Below are 22,614 nucleotides of genomic sequence, written 5' to 3'. Positions count from 1 at the left end.
ATACTGATGCTTAAGAAACAACAAGTAGACTTTGAACATAAAATTTCGACAACAGTGTTAGCCAGAGGTGCGAGATCTTGGTGTAAACTTTGATACTCGGTTATCTTTGGGCGCACATATAAATAATATAACAGGTAGTGCATCCGGAGTGTATATGAAATTGTAAGAGATTTTCATTTAATATGTCTTAAAACATTGTATGCAAAATTTGTTAAAATTGTACTTGAATATGGTTCTTCTATATGTAATCAAATCCGTTTCTCATGTGTCGCGAGTTAGTGAGCTTAAATCTAAAAAACACAGGTAGTACCCAACATCTCAGCAATATGATTTTCAAGTATAAGGTAATATGTCTTGTGCAGAATATTTCCTTCATTTTCATAAACACATATCTTGCTTTCTCTGTTTTGATCCTTATTTCAATTTCAATTTCTTATCTATATTATCCTTATTTATAATATTTATATAACATAATGTACTATTCTACCGGTTCTACTGGTTGATACGTGTGTGATATGTATGATACCTGCTCGAACACTGATAGACAACCCACACTGTCAGAAAATCCCCTGGCAAAATTCTAAACGATTTGGAAAGTATTCAGGCCTTAAATTCTGTACTTTTAGATAATGGTAAGGTAGGGCTTTATTTTGGACGTAGAATATGCTGTTATAGTTTGGCTGACTAATTTCGGGACACTCTGTATATTAAACAACTTGCAACTTTTACGAAAAGCAAAATTGACGATCCGTCTATTTAAACATTAGCAAATAACAAACAAACGGAAGATTATTTACAACCATAATCGATGAACGCAGAAATCAAGGAAAAGTAAAAAAAAATGCTTTCTTCAATTAGCGCAGTTTTATTTTATTTTTGTTTCACCACTTCATGAAATATTTTTAAGGCATTTTCAAAATAACATATAGCGGATTTTTTCAACAAACAACAAAAATGGGTCCTAATCGAAAGATTTTCGCAGATCAGTGCTCTGTTTGCGTAAAAATTTCGTACGGAAATGTAAATGTCCCGGTGTTAATACACTTGCTGTTTTTTTTAATTCCCAAAGTATAATACGGTAGGTAACTTTTTATCGGTAATTCGATTGATTCGTCATCAACAACTGCTAATATAAATAACGCTGAATTATTATGTCACGTAATTACGAGCTCGTAGAAAAGAACTTCACATTTTAAAAATAAAAAAAATAATTTATTAAGAAATAATGCTGCAAATTATTTTCTGACATGGAGTGTGATTACTATCTGTGATTGTTAAAAAACCGTTTCTGCAAAATGTAATACTAATCCGTCTTAAAAGTCATACAAAAACAATTTTTTCTTGTTTATTGCTCTGAACTCTATATCACTAAAATGTTATTAAAAAAGACTCTGCTGCCCCCACCACCATCACTAAGTGACGTTTTCTGATATCGCAAGAAAATAGTTTTCGGAAAAAAATTTAACCCTTTTTTTACTATAAAATTTTGGGCAACATTTCCGCTTTACTAATTATCTTGAAATTGTCAAATAAAAGGATAATTTATTGTATATATTTATTACTTCTTTTTACAATGTCTTCGAAGAGCACCAAATTATCCAGCAGTTGACATTATTATTACGTTTTGACTGTTTTCAATCAATTTTTACGTAACCATCCAGTGCTCATATGATTCTTAACGAAGACTAAGGAAGCAATCGAAACGCCTCATTGGGAATTATTTTTGATAGAAAATAAGAAAACTACAGTACCTTTTATAACATTGCATTAAACGATGGACCAATGTGTGAAATGGATTGATAAAGTTTCTTGAAGCAGAAAATCGAGAAGTACTTTTAGAGATTTTTTCAAATGACCAACGTTTTTAATGTTTTAAAAAATACATATATACCTTTTACCTTTTTAATTTCCAAACAAATTTTAATTAAACCAATTTCAAAAACAATGATAAAAAAGAATCAAATATTTTTTAAGGGATATTAATTTCTTTAGTATCATCTTAAAACAACACCATTCATAAATCTATAGCATTCGACAGGTAAAACGACTAAACAATGAATGATGAAATAAATTTAGATGTATTCGATGTATTTGAATAAACAAGCACTATTCGTTTCATTGAAAAGTCGATTTGAAACACTCACAACTTTTTGTCATTCATTTCAACATATCCATCTTTTCAAATAAATAAAAATTGAAAAATAAAAATAAACCATAAACAAAACTCCATTATTCTTTGGCTGTCGCCAAATTCAAGAGTTGGGGAATTTGGGTTTAAAGGCCCTTTTTAGACTTTTTTTCAAAATCAAAATGTTTGTCGATATTCGCAATTGTACTGTGATTAACATTTCAGCCAGTATTGATTGAGAATTCGCTGACTCTGTAATCTTTAAGAAATCACTACTTATAGCCCTTCTCGATATTTGGTATCAGTAAGAATGCGTTTTTAACATCTATCCAACAAAGATTTTACAAAGGTGTACATATCTTAAGTGGGACCCACATACGAGATATCTTCAATCAAAGGAGAGAGCGAATGTTTTGGGAAAAAGTCGAATTAAAAACGAGCACTTTTGAGCAGTAGAAAACGACTTGCTTGATCGGTTGGAAAACAGGCCGCGACCTTCCACCGAGTTTGCATTGGGATAAAATGCAAGTAAATATTGTCATAGCGTTAATACGGAAAACATCTTCTAATTATTGTTTGTCGCTTTAACCTCGTAAAATTCACGAAAATAATGACTAAGGACAAATAATACGCTTGGTAAGAAAACAACGCGATGATTAAAACGAAAAATATCGTCCCGATCGGAAATTCCCGGAATTAAATAGTTGCAATCGCGTGTCGCGCAAAAAGAATCTACGAATTCGTATTAATTGCAATGAGCAAACAGTAGAATAATGCGAAATTGTTATCGGCCGAATGCAAATTACCGAGTCGCGATAACTTATCCTACAATATAGTTTATTCCGCAACTGCGCAAAAATTTTGGCGGGGGCGGGGCGATCATTTTATATATATTCAGTTATCAGACAACATTAAAGCAACCATTTTCATTTTCTGATTTAGCCATGAAAATTTTAAATTTCAAGTTTAACATTTATTCAGTGCTTTAGAAATAATTGAGGTAAACTGTGTTCTGTTGTAAACTGCCTCGGGGTATTGCCTGTTTGATTGATCTTAAGCAATTTGGTGTTGCAGAAGTTAATATTAGCAAAAGATTTTGTTGAAAAAAGGATATTGCTTCTGCAACTAGAAAGAATGTTCATACCGAAAAACTGACATCGAAACAACTGGATGACCCCAAATTTTCTTGGAACACAAGTTTTGGCATCTTTATGTCAAGTAGAGGGGGTAGACATGCAAGCTTATTATTTGCACGAGAACATCGACAAGGGACACCAAGAGATTTGAAAAAGGTTTTGTATAGTACAAGATGGATACCTCGTCCAGATGATAAAAGGGTTGATCCTAAATACGTTTGTCAGGTTGCTTTTTTGCCTTTGAAGTTAAAGCAATTCATTAGATTGAGGAAATAATGGATAGGTAAACAGTATGCCAAGTAAAACGATCCACTATACGATCTGGAATCCCATAGGAGATACGAAAAAAAGTTCCGTACAAAACTTTCTTGAACTCTCCTGCAGATTTAAGATATTATGATACAGAGTGTCCCAAATGGAACACCCTAGACATTTTTGGAATCCTTGTTTAAAATAAAGGTCACTTTCTTAAGAAATTCCATTCCTATTCGAAATTTGCATAGTTTAGGCAGAAATTGAGGTTACGTGTTTTTTTTTCATATTTTGATTGCCTCATATAAAATTGTGTTGTGACGCCACTTATTCAGGTATTCAACCATAGGCTAAGGAGATGATGCACTAATACTACAATCAGTTTGACAGATGCGCCTCAGCTTATACCGGGTGACCCAAACTGGTGGTGCCGTTTTGGCGAAGTTAATTAACAAAATCTCAAGATTTTCAAATGGAACACCCTGTATTTTTATTCAGATATCAAAGACATGATACTACTTCTTTTAAAAATATAATACTCCAGATATACGAATAAAACCTATTGCTGACAATACAGGGTGTCCATTAATACGTAGAAATTTTGACTCTATACAGATTTAATAAAACTTCAGAATTCATATTTAAAGAAACATTTAATAGATAATTATCTAGCTTGATTGAAAATACCTAATAATAAAAATAAATAATTGAATTTTATAGGCTAACTAAACAACGTAACAAATTTGAATAAATAAATCTATATAACAAGAAGTTACTTAAAAAAAAAGTTTACTTAAAATGTTCCTCTTAAAATGCTCGTTTTAGTTGGCATCAAAACAACAAAGAAATATCAAAATATTTAAAAATGTAGTTGGCTATGACATCACAATCTTTTTTTTACGCATTAAGATATAAACAAACTTTGACATTTCTGTTTGTTTTTGTTGTTTTTCATATTTTTATTTAAAAAGTTCATAGTTGTCAAGTTTATTTTAAATAAGTTATAGTTTTTTTGGTTACAATGCCGCAATATTCTGCTCAGGAACGGCTAAAATTATATGAATGCTACCTGACCAATGGTAAAAGTGCAGCCTTAGCATTAAGGGAGTATCAAAGAAAGTTTCCGGGGGCTAAAATAACAACAAAAACAATATTTAATAGAATTATCCAGGACCTGTCAAATCACGGTGTTCCTGGGTCAATAGCGTCACAACCCAATTTTACATGGGGTTATCAAAATATGAAAAAAAAAACACAAAACCACAATCTCTGCCTAAACTATGCAAAATTCGAATAAAAATTTCTTACGAAAGTGACCTTTATTTTAACCAACCTTTATTTTTTAATTTTGGGACATCCTGTATCAACAAAATTATAATATTTTAAATCTTCAGGAGAGTTCAAGAAACTTTTGTACGAAACTTTTTTTCGTAACTCCTACGGGTTTGCGGATCGTATAGTGGATCGTTTTATTTGGCACACGGTATACAATTATCGATAAACATTAGAGGTTATGAAAAGGCCAGCTCAATCAACAGACTTAAATCCCATTGAAGCTCTAGTTGGAAATAAAGGATATTAGACCAAATATTGACTGTGAGTTTCATTATCCATTTTTGGCGGAAAAAACAGAAAGTTTCTTTAATTTTGTCGCGGTAACAATTTTTTTTTTTACATTTAAACAAGTGTTATTTTACACTGCAATTTTACCTAACCAATCAAGAACTTAAAGTAAGGCAACGAGATATATTTTGTCGCAAAGTATCTTTGCTTTTGAGCATCAGGAATAGACTTTTTAAGTGTTTTAATTTTTTATTTATGTAGAAAAAATCGTAAGTTACGTAAAAAGATTAGATTAAGCTTAATGTGTTTATCGCAATGCAATCTACAGTGACAGAAAAAAGTATTGAAACTTTTAATAATATTTATGTTATATTATCAATGATTGGGAGGGGCCGCTGATATCACATTTGACAAATGCAATGTGCATTTAATCGCACCCGGAAGATGCTATGTATCAGCATTCAAACTCGAATTCAAGTCCTACCTTGTGACAAATGATACGACCCTGGGTCGCATGCACACAGAAATGGAAGTTTAGGATAGCGTTAAGAAAATTAGGATACTTGTGATGTGATGAGAAATGGAAAACACTATCTGCCCCGACCAATTTAATAGGGAAAGACAGATGGGAGACGTAGAAGAATTTGATGGCTTAAGAACCTAAGGCAGTGAACTGGAAATGAGCTCTAATACTCTATCTATTTAGATCAGCAGTAAACAAATAGGCACTAGAAGAAGAATTTGAAATTTCTTTAAAATTTAGAAATGTCTGTCTGAACGAAAATAATTCTTTGTAAATTGACTCGTTTAAAAAATATTATTGCATAATTGCATAATTTGCAGAAACAGATTGAAAAAATCCTATACTAAGTAATATTATTTTGAGCGATATTTTTCATGATTCACCCCCATTGAGGTTTCGGCCGGACCCTTTAATTTAGACATAATGTTAGGGACCTAAGACATTCCTAAATTATATCCCGTATATTGGGATTTGAAAAATAAATTTCGAAAAGGAAATTATAACAAAAATTTACCTTCAAACCAAATACTTAACGGCCATAGAAACGACTTCTTTAGATGTTTTCAATAGTCCAATTAAAATATCAAAAGGTGAGACAGTTCAAGAATAACGAAATAAAAAAAAACTTTCTTGACACTTATCATATTACTACTGACAACACCGCCTACGCTTCAAACTTTAGTAACGGGAACCTTATTCCGGCGTAAGTAGCGTTAAACTTTATCGGTCATCAAGTAACAAAGTAGAAGTTAAAGTGAAAAAGGCCATATATAAAAAAGAAGAAGCGACCACGGCAAAGGCTCGGTACCAAACCGATAGCTCGCCAGGGGGCGCACCACGCAACGGTCCGTTCGAATTGAATTACACAAAAAAAATGCATACATGTTACCTATCCCCGCGTCACAAAACAACCCCCTCAATAAATCTGAAACAGATCGGGTGACGGTAGCGGTGAAAGAGCCGAAACAACCTTACCTCCATCGAGTGGATTTGCGCCATTTTTTGGGCGATTAGGACCGACAGTTTCGGGATGGCCAGTTCTCTGGTCAGAAGCGGTCGCGCGTTGATGTACTGCTCGATGCGACCGCCCGGGAAGATGCCGTGAAGTTTGGGGCCCAGCCCGCGTTCCGATAGCAGCGTGAAGATGACCGATTCGGTGATGAGGGCCTCGAGTGCGCCCTCGCCGTGGGTTTGCCCGTAAACGCGGATCAGCACTTCCTTCGGCTCGTGGCACGAGTGGCCTTTGCTGTCGTCGATCAGGTACGGCGGCAGCGCCACGTGGTAGAGGAGGTTGGACAAGCCTCCGCTGGGGAAAAAAACGGATAGTTTCGATCATAGATACACAATGCGGAAACATAGGGCTATTCCTTGTTTAAAATAAAGGGTAGTTTGTGTTACATTCAAATCAAAGGCAACCATCAGGAAGATATCGCGCTACAAATATGGCGGAAAAATGTTTTATTTTACCTCATAAGCGATTTTAAAACGCACGGTCTTAATTAGACTTTTAGAATTAGACTACTTCTTCTGAACTAAATTTAAGGAAAAGCTTGCAAGAATACGAGGGCTGCTACTTATACTTTTAGCCTTGGCAACATTGAGTGATTTTAGGTGCAATCTGACATTTCCATTGAAAGATTTAATATAAAATTCTCAGAAATATTTTTTATACAGGCACTTAAAAAACTAACCAAAGCTAACTAGTGAACATTTCAAGCCATTACTTTTCATAACTCTCGACGTAGATTAATTATCAAGAAAAGAAACCTACAGCACCCCAATTTCGCGAGGATGGTCCAAAATCATACAAGATCGTCATGTGACATATCGTGATTTGGGCACTAGTGTGACAAGCAACAATAAGATCATCAAACATGAGCAGATGGCCGTGTCGACTTGTGCAAAGAAATGTTGAAAAAATATCAAGGTGGTGTTTCAAAGCGGTCTATAACTTCTGCAGAGGTGATGAATCAGGATCTATGCAGCACTCGACGGTATAAGTTTTACAAGACGACCAAAATCCAACAAAGGTTATTCGCGGAAGAAGCACATCGAATCAAATGGTTGCATGTTTCTTAGATACTATACGTCGCATGGCTAAAGTGGCGTTAGAGCATCGAGGACGGTCAAATCTGAATGGTAAAGTCTGTTCTTTGATATAAGAAAGTGACTAACTGATACGAATTAAGGAAAGATCCGGGCAAGCTGTAAGAATGAAATATGGCCGAACAGGTCCGTACTTTGCTTAGAATTTAATTATTTGGGGTTTTGTTAGGAAAGACACTAAACATTATTTATTTATGTTTGTATTTATGTTTGAATCTAATATAAAATTACAAATTATTTTTATTACCTACTTAAATTACTTAAAATCATTCACATAATATATCAGTATCACTATCGCTATCATCGCCTGTTCTAATTATTATTTGTTCTATGTTATTTGCAATATGGATATACGATTGTTCTGCTTTTTCTATACGTTTTACAGAATTTGTCCAACTTTGTGGTGGGATGTTAAAAACTTCGGTTTCAATAAGTTTTGAGTTAACACGGGGAAAAACATTGTTACGACGAATGGCTGATTTCAGTTTGTGCCAAACATGTTCAATGGGATTAAATATACAGTGGCCTTAAAACTGTATGCCCTAGGTTTTTTGCATAATTATCACAGACGTATTCCTTTGGTAGGTTCAAACTTTGTAGAACCTCAATTAATTGCTTTTTGGTATAATCTTCGTGAAAATAAATGTCGTTATTATACATGTAGTTTTGGATTGTTGCTTTTGTGTCACTTGAGGAAGGGGTTTCAGTCAACTGTCTACTGTGATAACTTGCATTGTCCATTACAATGACGCCATTAGGAGGAATGTTTGGAAATAGCTTGTTTTTAAATCAACTTTCAAATAAATTAGCGGTGGTATCTTCATGGTAATCCAGAGAAGAATCTTTAATATTTTTCGCCTAGAGAGAAAGTCTATTTGGAATCCAACCATCCTTAGAGCCATCATGCAAAATAGTTATTCTTTTACCTCTTTTTGATGGCGCGTTTGTTTTACACTTAATCAGTTGAGTCAACCCAACTCTTTTCAGGGGTATCATAAGTGTCGAACCAGATTTCATCCAAGTAAATAATTGGCCTTTGCTGTTCTCTGTAAATTCTATTTTTTTCTAGATATTCCAGTCGCCATTTCCGAATTCTGAAAGATTCCATTAAAACTCGCCTTTTGTCAATTTTTTTAAATCTAAAACCCATGTGTTTGAATACACTTACACTTAAATGTGGCAGAACTACCTGCCACATTTAACACCGATTTCATCTTTTTCAAGCCTCCTAAATAAGATATCTAATGTAGGCACGCTTTGTTCCTCTTATAACTGGTAAATTTTACGCCGTATTATATCTTAATCACTTTCATCTATACTCGAGAAAATGTTAGCATCGCTTCTTTTTTTCCTCGCTGAAATGGGATTATTCACAATTTTTCATACAGTTCATTTTGCTATTTTCTTCAATGTGGCCGTTTCTTCTAAAGATGCTTGCTTGCTGGCACCACGTTCAATGAGAGTCAAATAAACATTGTTTATAACTTCCTTAGTCTCAATAGCATAGTGTTTTCTACATTTGGGCGGGAGCATCTGCTGAGATACACTAGTCTCGCACATATTTTGCATAATTCGCACCTGATTCAACACACGCTCTATTACACACGAAATTAGAATGATTACTAATAAACTTAAACTAAGTAGTATACCAAATCAAAGAATATTAAACACAGGTGGGTATAAAATTATTTTCTATTACGGACCACAATTTTACCTGAATTTCAATTCCGAAACTTTAGGTAATAATCTTGTTGCATTGTATGTTAATGACCACCCTTGGATAATCCCATTCAAAAGCAATTGGTCACTTTCTTATATCTACGAACAGACCATACACATTTGTTTGCAAAAAGTCATAAAAAAAATTCGTCAAAATAAGGAGAAAAAACGAATCATACGTCATCATGACAATGCGAGAGCCCTCACACATCAACTAAAACAAAGGAATTTTTGACAGCCAAAACATCGAATTGACGGACCATGCGCCGTACAGCTCTGATTTGGCACCTAATGACTTCCGTTTTTTTCCCGCGCATTAAAAAAAGTTACTCGGTCAACGATTTCCTGCACCCAAAGAAACGGTTGATGCGTTCACAACGCTTGTTTTGAAGCTAACTCAATCAGAGTGATATATTTTCGTTTTTTCATTATTAGGCTAGAAATATAAGTAGCAGCCCTCGTAGATATATATATTTATTATTTTGTTTTAACCTTTTTTTGAATTCTGCAATTTTTCCATGAAACTCACAGTTTTCAATCAAACAATTGCTCGTCATTAAAAAATGCAGCCGAACAGTTGCATTTTGTACCAACACATACCTACTATTTTCTAAACAATTAAAAATCGTTTATTAATAAACATTTCTGACTCTTTATTTCCGTTAGACATTATAATATATGGAAAAGTCAAAGAAACAAAACGAATAACAAAACTACACATACCCTTTTCATTTACAAAAACGATACTTTAGAGAGATTAAAAAATTCAGTAATATAAAAAAGGCCATTTATTAGAAACTGACCCAATTTATTCAATTAATTATTAAACGTCTGTCTCTTGGTCTTTATCTCCGTAGGCAGCAGATTAAAAATGTTTATTTCCATTCTGTCTGTCAACAGTTAGAAGATTGGAGGGGGCTGTAAGGTATTATGACTACTTGTTTCACCATTTTATGTTTCACATAAATCGGTATTTGTTTCTAAAAATATGAATAGCAAGTTCGAGGATAAAGGTACCGACCTATCAACAATTCGATGCTCTTAAAGTGAGATTTATATGACTAACTTTGTCTCAGGCCGAGCATGTTCAGATGGCCCTCTTCTGGCTTTTGCTTCGGAGGAAACCCCACAGAAACAAAGAAACTTTGTGCTTACCAACTCTTATATTTTTAGATGTATTTAAATACAAAGAATATTGGCTGAACCATCTTTCAAAGAGAAGACATAACCGCCATCGTCGGCAAACGGCCCCAGGACCGAACCCTGAGGCACTCCCTGATATTGTTCTTTATTATTGAGATAAGAAGCTGCCGAATCACATGCTGTACTCGTTACTCCATAGCCCAACAGGACACTTAGTCGCATCCATGCCGCCGATAATTTCCCGATAAAACAAATGATTAGCGTCCGGCTTAGAACGCTCAGCACGGAAAACAAATTGGTTATCAGCTGAGATGTTATGTTTTGCAAAAAAGTGTTAATTTGATCTACGTATCAGTACAAATTTTAGAGAAAGCAGAGAACATTGCTATAGGTCTACATTTCTCCAATAAATATTCCTCGCCCTTTTTGTAGATGGGCACTACCTTATTTATATTTAATATTCTGGGAAAAATATTATTCCTAAAGGTTTTATTAACCAAAAAAAAAACCGGTAAGGCAATTATTTCCAAAACATGTTTTAGTAGGTATAATATTAATTTTATTTTTGAAAAGATTTTTAGTTCAAGCTCATTTAGCTGAAAACCATACGTCAAGACAGGACGCGAGACTCCACTTCTGGGGACCTCTCCGAGTTTCTTCAGGTGAAAAGTGCATTCTGGTAGAATACATTAAGTCTCTTGGCGGTTGAAGAGTTTTCATCTTTATGGCATAAAATATTCGGCTAGATTATGTAAAATTATTTATTCTATTTTGATAAAAATCTATTTTTTATATTGTGCTATTTTGTGTTTGTTGTTTATATGCAATTTTTAAAGATGGACTGAATTTGCCTCTGGCTCTCACCTCATTATTAACCCAGGCCCTTTGACTAATATCACAGGTCACCACGCCCGTAAATTTTTAAATGGAATTTCAAATTTCCAAATGGAAAACAAAGATTTGATAATAATTGTTAAAGGCTAAATCTAGAGCAGAAGTAGACTGGTGCCCAATCCTCCCAGACCAGGTAGGGTAGTTCTTAAAATTGTTAATATTGGTTTCATGAAATGACATTCTTTTTATTGTAAATGCTATGGACGGAGGTCTTGTTATTATAAACCCTACTATTACAATCAAAATTGTTAAAGATGTCTTTGCTTCACTCCTTCGTGAGAGATTAAAGCTTATAATCAAATCAACAGAATTTTTGTAGTCCATAACATCCCTCTCTAGAACACAATATAGGGCTTCGCGAATTATGATATTAAATTTGGGTTTAAATATATCAAAGACTATATTCGGTTGCAACAAAAAAAGATTAGAGTTAGTATTTGTGTGTGACCTGTGGCAAGTTAATATGACCGTATTTCTGTTGCTACGTTTTAGGGACCATACTAAACCAGATATCTCAAATCCTTTTTCTATGCAACAATGCTCCAAGTTTATCTATTTTACTAATATGTGAGCTCGCATACACCATCCTTGCGAAAAATATGTTTTTATGTCATGCGGAAACAATATTTTTATAATATTAAAACTGATGTAATATTTTATTCTATCTATTCATTTTTAAGACAAAAAATAAAAACATTATTTTTCCCTAATGGTGGGGTTTTGACCCAAGGTTTATATAACAAATTACCTCCTCAATTTGTTCGTATTTGTTTGGATGCGGATATCTTGACATTGTTGTATTTTTTTTATGAAAAATATATCGAAAAAATCATTCAGAATATATTTTTCTTCAAAATTGAATTTGCTATAAAAAAAAATTCATCAAACGAGCCGTTTCCAAGAATCAAGCCGTAAACATTAAAGTTTTCCATTTTGAAATTTTGTAACTAACACACGGCTCAATATACAAAAAAAACTATATCCATTTTTAAAGGAAATTTAATGCTCCAAAAAAGGTCTCTTTATGTTTTTGAAGAAAAAATGAAATCCCTGTTTCTGGTTGTTTTTTTTTTACTAGATGGATCTGCATCATGGAAAATTATTATATTATCAATAGAATCACTAAAAGTAATTTCAAAAGTTTAAAAGATTTTGGCAATGCGTTATAAAGCTTTATATAAGGAGAGTTTTGTTTTGATTTCTGCAACCTGTATCTCGGAAGCACGAAATTATTTACACTCCGGGTATCATACCTATGAGAATCAGAACCCCTCGGCAAACTATCGGTCTTAGAGTGTATCTCATGAACACTTTGAAATATAAATATACATGGAACCGTCATTATTTTATGTTTAATAAACAATGGCTTACAGTGTTCGTTAAAATTTGAATTTGTAATTATCCGTAGTGCCTTTTTTTACATCCTAAATATTTTAATGGCATAAGAGTATTTACCCAACAGTATGGTGGCATAGTTCATACGCGAGTGAAATAAACCAAAGCAAGTTGATTTCAATACATCAAAACTCGCCACTCTGCGAAGTCGACGCAAAAGAAAATGAATACTTGAAAGATTTTTACTTAGCTCGCCAATGTGTTTTGACCAATTCAGAGTGTCATCCAAGGTAACGCCCAGAACCTTGCATCCCCTGCCACATGGCAACCTACTGCTAATTCTCATTAAGCTGTAGATTATTTGCTGAAAACCATGCTTTGGCCTTAGATAAAGTATATGTTTCAATATTATTCAGTATAGTGATGTTCCTGTTTGAATTAATTAACGTTGTGTCGTCAGCAAACAGCACAATCTCAGTATCAGGCATCATGTACTGGCAAATATCATTTATCTCTATAATAAAAAGAAGCGGTCCCAAAGCCAAATCAGACTTATTGTTCTTTACGCTCACAAACTGTTGTCTATCTGTTAAATGGGACTTAAAAAGTTTGAGTGGAACATCACGCACTTCATAAAATTCAAGCTTGCTCAAGAGAATCTGATCAGAAACACAGTCGAAAGCCTTTGAGAGGTCGCACTATGAAATCATTAAGTGTTCTCCACTTTCCAGACCCCCGACTATGTCCTCCGCCACCCTCATCAAAGCTCTAGTTGTGGAGAACTTGCTTCTGAAACCAAACTTGCCCTTTCTATTTTCAGAAAGTAAAGTGAAAAATGTCGTAGGTAGTAGCTAAGCGGAACTGCAAAACGACAGAAACGAAAAACTTCAAGGACATTTTTGCTCGGTCGGCTTTCGCAATTCGCAAAATTATTCTCCCATGGTGGCGTTGCCAAATAGTAAACAAACGTGATCGTTTTACTTGCAAAGCCAATGTTTACATTTAAATTCAAATTATTTTTAAAAACATGCTTTGGTGTTTATGTTATGTTAAAATAGAAATTAACGTAGGTAAATATCCTGGGTTTTCACACAAATTGCTTGCTGGACTAATAACAAAAACAATATAATATAAAAAGTACTCTTTAATATTGCTACATTATTTCACACGCCGATGATTCATTGTCCCTCCAACATTACGTCGTTACCATAGCAACCGTTCAAGTGTGTTTAATGTCGGCTACAACTGACGTGAAGTTAGTGATTGCCCAAAACAGTACAAAGTGTAACTTATAAAGAAAAAGGAAAACTGTTTTCGCTAGACTGCTACGTTCAAAAATGAGTTTCTATAATAATTTACTTATAAAATTCTCAAATCTATTAATTAATAAAAACAATAAAAAGTAATATAGCTTTGATTTTGACTTAATTTTGAAGCGTGAGTCATTCTCAAGGATTAAGCCAAGATTATTCACTTTTCTTGGAATCGTTCTGTTTCTTAATGCGAGATAGTTATAAATCATTATGGAATATGACAAGTTGGATGGTCAACAATATCCCGACTTGTGCACGAGGACAAATACGGCCCCATCAGGTCACCAAAGAGACTCACAGGAACCAAAGAAAGTATAATTAGTAACTAAATGATGACAAAAAGACTGTCATCAGAAGAGTAATATCTTTGCTATACTTAAAAAATCTAAAAAGTGCGAAGTAAGCTTGCATCGAACGAATTGATTAATTTTCGGTAGACACAAAATACACTAATCATTGTTTCCTATAGTTTTGAGATATGGAAAATAATTCATTTATTTTTTTTTATAAAAACTCTCAAATAAAATAATTTATTGCCAAATTTACTAATTGTACATAAATCGATCCGGCACTTTTTAATAGAAAATTGGCCGCTACCCTATTTTGTTCATGGGTCAATACGTGCACGAAAACAGGGGTGGACCTACAGAAGGATAAGATTCAATATTGTAACATTGCAGGGTTGCCACATCTACTCGAACCAGACATAAACTTTTTGTTTAATGCAATGGGATAGAAGTTTTTGAAAAAACTGCTATCGTGAAAATAGTTAACCATTTTATGTAAAAATCTGAAATGTAAACAAAAGCGCCCTCGGAAAAGTTAAAACATTATAATTACTCAAATGAATTTATATGTGGTGGTTTACTAGCATTTCAATCAAAACGAATTGGAGACTATCATGAGGACATTAATGCTGCTGTTTTTGATGATGCTAGATCTTATTCCTCCAGGATAATACCAGCTACCGCTCTTGGAAAAAAATGATTATTCAGCTACCTGTATTTATCTGACCTTTACGTTGTCCACCCTGTTTTACGATCCCTGTCATTGCAAATTTTCATTTTATCACTCTCTTGCATTAAAAAACATAGTTTAATTCTGCGTCAATTTCTCCAACCTAGCGGGAACAGGAAGTGTGATAAAACCATGGACGTGTTAGCAGTACTTCCTACTAATCCGTAGACCTAGTTTATGCTATTCGTTTTGTTTCGTTGTAGATTAAATTAAGAATAAACAAAATCTTGTGCTGCAGACCAAGTGGAGACTACCAATAGATCAGCAAGACCTTGAAGAGACGTTCATCCTTTCTTACAGTTTCTTCACTAATTAATATATTTTTTCCTCCGCTACTTTAAAAGTTTGATTTCTCTAATATAAAACACAAAAAAAAATGATTTCTTGACATGGCCTTGCTTTTTTTCATGTTGAATCGATGATTATGGTTCGAACCATTCGAGGCGTGAAATTACATTAACTTGTATATTAAGTATCGTCGACGCCGTTTTTCGAGTCTTCGCGTCGTTTTCTATAACACGCTGTTCTATTAATAGACTTAAAATTGTAACAAAAGGACAACTATTTGTTTGTCTAGTACCGTTATCGACCAATACGCATATAGATATCCACGTGGAATTTTCCAAACTGCTTGTGTGTCGATTGTCACGATGTTATCGTCGTTTCGGGTCGCTTATCCACGGAAACGGACCGTGGCGTATCCTAATCAGCCAGTAATAACCAGATCAAAGACGCTCATTCAAAAAAATCGAATTATTTCCTCTTTAAATATTATCTACGGCATACTTTTTTTGGGTCGCGCTAAAAATAGAACTTATAATTGGCTGAAAATGCGTCGCATCGTAGCAACGTCAAATTCTCAATAAACTTCTGTTTTGTCTTTTTGTAGCAGTTGCAAAAGTTTAGGACTACTCTGCGAAAATTTAGACGGCAAGTTACAAGCAAGGTTGTAATAGTAACGTAGTCCAGGACACTAAAAAGCTTCTTTGCAATACTCTAGTACTATCACACTTTAATCATTGTAACAACGTATTCATACCTTACCTAGGTATCGTATTCAAAAAGTTCAAAGCTCCTGTATGGAATTAGCTGTGGGAATCATATCTCACCATACCTAGTTAGGTGAGACTGGTTGAGTACGTTCTTGTATTTTATTGCAAAATCATTCAATGGGCGACACCGACATCTGTACAATAAGATTAGATTTCTGACAGATGACCACGATTTGAGCCTCCGTAGACGGGCTCTCCTCATACAAAATTGTAAATATGATAAAAAACTTATACTTAGATACCTCCTTGTCCTTAATTCACTTCCACTCCCACTCCAACTATGGTCTGTTCCCTCAGTTACTTTTATGCTGTCACAGATGTGCCAGATGTCTGACTTAACCATCTGCTACTAAATTTAATTCGGGATAGAATTTTGTCAATTTTATTGTCATTAATTCTTAAAGCAATAACGCTATTTAACGCTATATTAAGAGTGGGAAAATCCTTTACTGTAGTGACTATAAACCAGAGAATAATATCAATTCGTTGTAATACAACGAAGAAGAATATTCTCCTCTTTTCCGTTTTTCTGTGCATACGTCACGTCCATGTCAGAAATATAAAATCAATACGGTTAAATTATAAATAAAACGATTCTAATGCATTGTCGTTTACTGACGCGTACAGTGGAGTAGACATTAATTCAATGGTAGGAATATGACAAAGGAAAGTTGTAAACGTCATGTGACTCAAGAGTTTATTTGACACGAGCGGAGCACAGAGGAGCTACATTTTCGCAAAACAACGAATAAATTTACTGACATGGCCGTCGGAAGTGACAAACGTCAAAATTCAAGGCGTGGGAAATATCTCCGAAAACATCCGATTGCTCCCAAACCCGTGCGGTAAAATACCGGAAATGACCGAAGTGGCTCGGATCCGTGGGAAACGAAACTGACGTGGTAAAGTGACGCTTGCCGCACACTAGATCGATGTGTAATTCGGCATTTTCCGGACCGAAGTAGAAAAAATATTTTTAAGAATTATAAAGATAAAAAGATCACATAAAACAAACAAATAAAATATATATTTCGCGAAAATATGAACAAAAAAGAGGTCAAAGTGTGTCACAGATTACAGACCTTTTTGTTTGTAGCTATTCATATGATTTTCATATTCAGACGACACATTAAAAATATTTGTTATCAGCAAAGATCTTAAACATTTTTTTGAATATCTTGGTTTCCGTCTCTGTTTCAGCGCGAATCATATTATAGTATGCTTGCCGGAATAAGAAGGCGACAATGTTTTTTAACTGAAAGTTATTTCTGTTTCTTGTCGAATAGGAACGAATTTTTTATCTTGTTTAATTTTTCTTTATTTTTGGGTAAAATACATTACAATGTCAGAGTTAAAAAAAATGTAATTTTAAAAATATCTCTGCATGAATATAATGGTTTTAAGTTGCATATTATACTGATACTGATGTGTTTAAATAAAGTATTTATTGAATTTTTCGAGACATAGACATAGACATATAAAAGGTGTGCATTACATGTTCAACAAATATGTATGTTAGGAGGCAATAATGTTTACCAGCATTAGAAGGATGATTCGAATTTGGTAAAAAGTCGGACATTCCCCAACAATTGATAACACTTCCCTCCAATTACTATCTATTCCGACTAACTTGTCCTTTTTATCTGAGTTTATCACATTAGGATTGCAAAATCGAAACCATAAGCCATTAACAAATAAACCCACACTTCTACAGTTATGTGTTGCCCAATAATCGGCCAATATTTTTCTCATCAGTTTACTGATAAGCGTCCAACGTCACTATAGAAAAAGAACATCTCCAATAACAAACAAGTTAGGCAAAAGGAACCCGTCATAACCTCAAACTTAATTTATACAAAGTCTGCATGTAGGTGCTGATTTTAATTTTACGATGGGAGACGAGGCAAAAAAATAATCTTATCAGGGCAACAACTTCAATTGATCGCGTGGCCCAACGCACGAGATATCAGTGTATGATTTATCGCAATGATTAATCGAATACCTGGCACTCACCTAATATGTTTAAACCCTATGTCGTGGGGAGTGACCTTTTTCCAAGCTCCGTGCAAATATTCCCTGCAGATTCTGGCGGTCAGATCCTTCATCTCGAACGAATCTCCGTGCATCTGAGAACAAAACATTCTTGACCATGTTTTCCTCGAAATTCTTCGCATTTGACACTGAAACCCGAGGCACGCGGCCGAAGATTACGCGACTCTATTTTAATTTTTTTCAAATCTCGAACAGTTCGAAGAGTTTAGACGGGATGGAGTGGCAAAATTATATTTGACGCGAAATCGATATTCTAACGCAGCCGCCTGCGACGGGCCAAGTTCAAATTTTGGTCGACAAATTATCGGCCCGGTTTTCGAAAACTTACCTTTGTGTTGCGCGTGTTCAACATTTTCGAATATACTCGACAAAAATTGAAACGAAGTTAAAAACAGACTCGGACGAACGGAATGTTCCAGAACGGATATTGAACGCCACGTGAATCAACCAGCTGCGTACGATTCGCTAGCTCTATTAGGTTTTGATCTCAGTGTGTGTATTTATAATAATAAAATAATAATTGCAATGAGTCTCAGATACGATAATAGCCAAATAAAAACACAACTTCACATCTGCCTAGATAAAATCGCAATGAATCAAAACGCGAGTCTCGCTGCCCGCTTGCTGTTCCGACGGATTCTAATCGAATGGGGCGCGTAGTGGGGGAGCATGCGCGACGATGTCAGATGTATTTTACCGAAAATCCCCCTATGAATTGGCAACAGTGCCCAACTTAAAAAAAGTTGGAACCATTAACGACACGAACAATATAGGTATCTTTACTATAAATTTATTAAAAACTGTTAAAAATTCGAACACATTACTGTAAATAAACTTAAAAACGCAAATGGTTCTAACTTATTTTGCCTTTCCGACCCAAGAGGGCGCTACCTGACGGTCCTCTGCGGCGCCGCTTCTTTCTTTACAATGTCGTAGGTATTGCCGATGGTATTTCTTCAGCAAAATTGCCGCTATCGTTTTGGCCTTCGGAGACATTATGCGAAAATTCGAAGCGTTTACTGATTTCACGTTCACGGATACTTTGTGGTGGTCCGGGTGGTTCTGAATCTTATCGAAAAACAATGTTTCGTATTTGGAAAAGAGGCAGAAAGCTTCTTCGAAATTGTTCTCCGCGACGTAAACATTGAACATTTTGACCATGTTTAAGCCGGCCTCGTAGTAGATCTTGATAGGTACTTTAGGATCAATGTCTACGGAAGTGCTGAAGTCACGCAGGAGTTTGAGGCGTTCTTCCGCCTGTAAATTTGCGTGCAACTTCATCGACTCGAGATTTTAGCACAACAAAATGACGAAACGAAATTTTGACACATTTGACAGGCTTGAAAATTGGTACAGGTATAGAAAATGTTATTGGATATTACATTTCTACGTTTTGAATTCAGTAAGAACGCAAAGAAATTATCCTGTTATTAGCATCACAGAGAGTTGTAACGCTTTGCCGCAGCGATCTCCGCCAATCCTGACGCATCCGCCATTTTTCATTCGTTGTCGTTTCTCAAGTTGCGGAGAGATGGCGCAACAGTGCTCACCGCCGACTGGTGTTGTCTTGCGAAGCATAAATAGGTTTTAGAACGAAAGGAAAGGCAAGATCATACTTCACAGGATCATTTCTGCAGTATATCTTCGCATACTCTCCACTCAAAAGTAGAGTTTATCGCAACCATGATGACGAGTTATAGTCCTGTTTCTTGAGCGTGAGATATGATTCCGGATGAGCTTTGGTTCAACCGGACGTCCACGATGATCGTTCACCTGTTTTCGGACAGGAAACGGAAATGGGACAGTCCGAGTGGTTGCATTTTTCAAAATTTGAAACAAATTTCTTTTTAGACGTCATACGTGAAACTTTTCATTTTATGTGCAATCAAATTCATTACTGATTCCAATATAAGCGACAAGTCACTGAATCCCACAACTCCGAACGACCGATTTAGATTCATTTGAATTTGATTTATGTTTTCTGTTCTAGTTAGTATAATATTTAGCTGAGTTCTGCTTTTTATTGAATAATGATTCTATCAAAATAGGTGCTAGGTATTGGGCTGTACCAGTAATGTATTAATTTGTTTAAATTAAATGCCTGTGTGGAAAGATATTTCATTCAATATTCAATTAAACACAACCAAATCTACTAATCGATGTCGCAATTCAATACTACAGAATAATTATAACTGACACTGACATGACCTTCAGAAATGACAAACGTCAAAATTCAAAGCGTGGGAAATATCCCCGAAAATATCCGATTGATCCCCCCACCCCCCTGTTAATAATATCGCTTATCGACGATATTGGCCTTTTTTTAAGTGACAGGTTTATTTTAAAGCTACTTGTTTAATAACTCCTCTACCGATTAAAGTTTTATACACATTTTGACAACCTGTTTTGCACTATGATTTCAACCCGACGTTGTTATATTCTCGTAAAATAACTTTTTCGAAACGCACAGTAAAAGCGATTATTCAACACAGCCACAAATGGTCAACACTCAAGAAATATATCAGAAAGAAAGAAATTTATGGTCTGTTCATAGATATAAGAAAGCGACCAATTGCTTTTGAATGGGATTATTCAAGGGTGGTCACTAACATACAATGCAACAAGATTATTACCTGAAGTTGGGTAATTTAAATTCAGATAAAAATGTGGTCCGTAATAGAAAATAATTTTATACCTACCTGTGTCTAATATTCTTTGGTTTGGTATACTACTTAGTTTAACTTTATTATAAGATTAAGTTTCTTATTTCGTGTGTAATACAGCGTGTATTGAATCGTCTGCGAATTATGCAAAATATGTATGAGTCTAGTGTATCTCAGGAGATGCTCCCGCCCAAATGTAGAAAACACTATTCTATTGGGACTAAGGAAGTTATAAACAATGTTTATTTGACTTTCATTGACCGTGGGGTCAGCAAGCAAGCATCTTTAAGAAGAAACGGCCACATTGACGAAAATTCCAACATCAACTGTGTGGAAAATTGTGAATAATCCCATTACAGCGAGGAAAAAAAGAATCGATGCTGACATTTTCTCGAGTGTAGATGAAAGTGATCAAGATATAATACGGCGTAAAATTTACCAGTTATACGAGGAACAAAGCGGCCTACATTAGATATCTTAATTAGGAGGCTTGAAAAAGATGAAACCGGTGTTAAATGTGACAGAACTACCTTATGGAAGTGTATTCAACACATGGGTTTCAGATTTAAAAAAATTGACAAAATGGAATCTTTTAGAATTCGGAAATGGCGACTGGAATATCTAGAAAAAATTAGGATTTACACAGAACAACAAAGGCCAATTATTTACTTGGATGAAAGCTTGTTCGACACTTATGATACCCCGGAAAAGGGTTGGGTTGACTCAACTGATAAGTGTAAAACAAACGTGCCATCAAAAAGAGGTAAAAGAATAACTATTTTAAATGCTGCCTCTAAATATGGTTGGATCCTAAATAGACTTTCTCTGCCTGCGAAAAATATTAAAGATTCTTCTCTGGATTACCATGAAGACACCACCGCTGATTTATTTGAAAGTTGGTTTAAAAACAAACTAGTTCCAAACATTCCTACTGATATATTTTTGTCAATAATTTTAAGTAATTTAAGTAGGTAATAAAAATAATTTGTAATTGAAATTTAGATTTAAACATAAATACATACATAAATAAATAAATATTGTTTAGTATCTTTCTCTAACAAAACCCCAAATAATTAAATTCTAAGCAAAGCACGTACCTGTTCGGCCATATTTCATTCTTATAGCTTGTCCGGGTCTTTCCTTAATTCGTATCAGTTAGTCAGTTTCTTATATCTATGAACAGACTTTACCCGCGTAAATGATGGGACCACCATTTAATTTTTTCTACCTTTGTATATAGCACGGTGAAATTTAGTATGCAAGTAAAATGACTAATTTTGGAATAAAACAGTATTTCAAAATGTCAAAATTTGATACTCCTTAAAGATCTTTTCACGTTCTGTTCGCATACCAATTTTGAAAACATTTGATTCCTCAGTTTTTGTGCGTTTTCTTGGTTATCATGTTGTTAGTTCAATATTTATCGATTATAATTTGATTTGATATGTGATCCTTCCGGTAAGTACGTATGTATGTACCTAATTCTCGAACTTTGACCATGGATACTTCAAATGGTAAAGGTAAGTACCTGTAGTCTATTTACCTTTCAGGTAAGTTTGAAAATAATTATTTTTGTCTTGTCGATTAACAATATTCTTTTTTTTGTATTTTTGTGTCTTCTACATAGTTCTTCGATCTGTAAACAACAACAGTCTTTTTTAGGACTATACATTATATTCGATAGATAAAGATAAGGTACGAATCTTACAATTAAACAT

General features: G+C 34.5%; 1 protein-coding gene and 1 non-coding gene across 2 annotated transcripts in view; one reads left to right on the top strand and one right to left on the bottom strand.

Moving 5' to 3' along the window:
* Positions 1-18,849, bottom strand: part of LOC132706605 (choline/ethanolamine kinase) — a 33,394-nt gene extending 14,545 nt beyond the window's left edge. The window contains exons 1-3 of the mRNA XM_060678025.1: positions 18,562-18,849; positions 18,195-18,307; positions 6,578-6,908 (exon numbers count right to left, since the gene is read on the bottom strand). Coding sequence (XP_060534008.1) covers positions 6,578-6,908; positions 18,195-18,307; positions 18,562-18,585 — 468 coding nt within the window. The 5' untranslated portion in view covers positions 18,586-18,849. The remainder of the gene's footprint in view (positions 1-6,577; positions 6,909-18,194; positions 18,308-18,561) is intronic.
* A 990-nt stretch (positions 18,850-19,839) lies between these two features.
* On the top strand, positions 19,840-20,048 carry LOC132706879 (small nucleolar RNA U3). The gene has a single exon (XR_009619658.1). It is a non-coding gene; the product is annotated as a small nucleolar RNA U3 (small nucleolar RNA).
* The last annotated feature ends 2,566 nt before the right edge of the window (positions 20,049-22,614 follow it).

Source organism: Cylas formicarius, unplaced genomic scaffold, assembly GCF_029955315.1.
Source record: "Cylas formicarius isolate icCylForm1 unplaced genomic scaffold, icCylForm1.1 PGA_scaffold_8__14_contigs__length_24414737, whole genome shotgun sequence".
Taxonomy (NCBI): Eukaryota; Metazoa; Arthropoda; class Insecta; order Coleoptera; family Brentidae; genus Cylas; species Cylas formicarius.
This window is presented reverse-complemented; position numbering and strand designations above follow the sequence as displayed.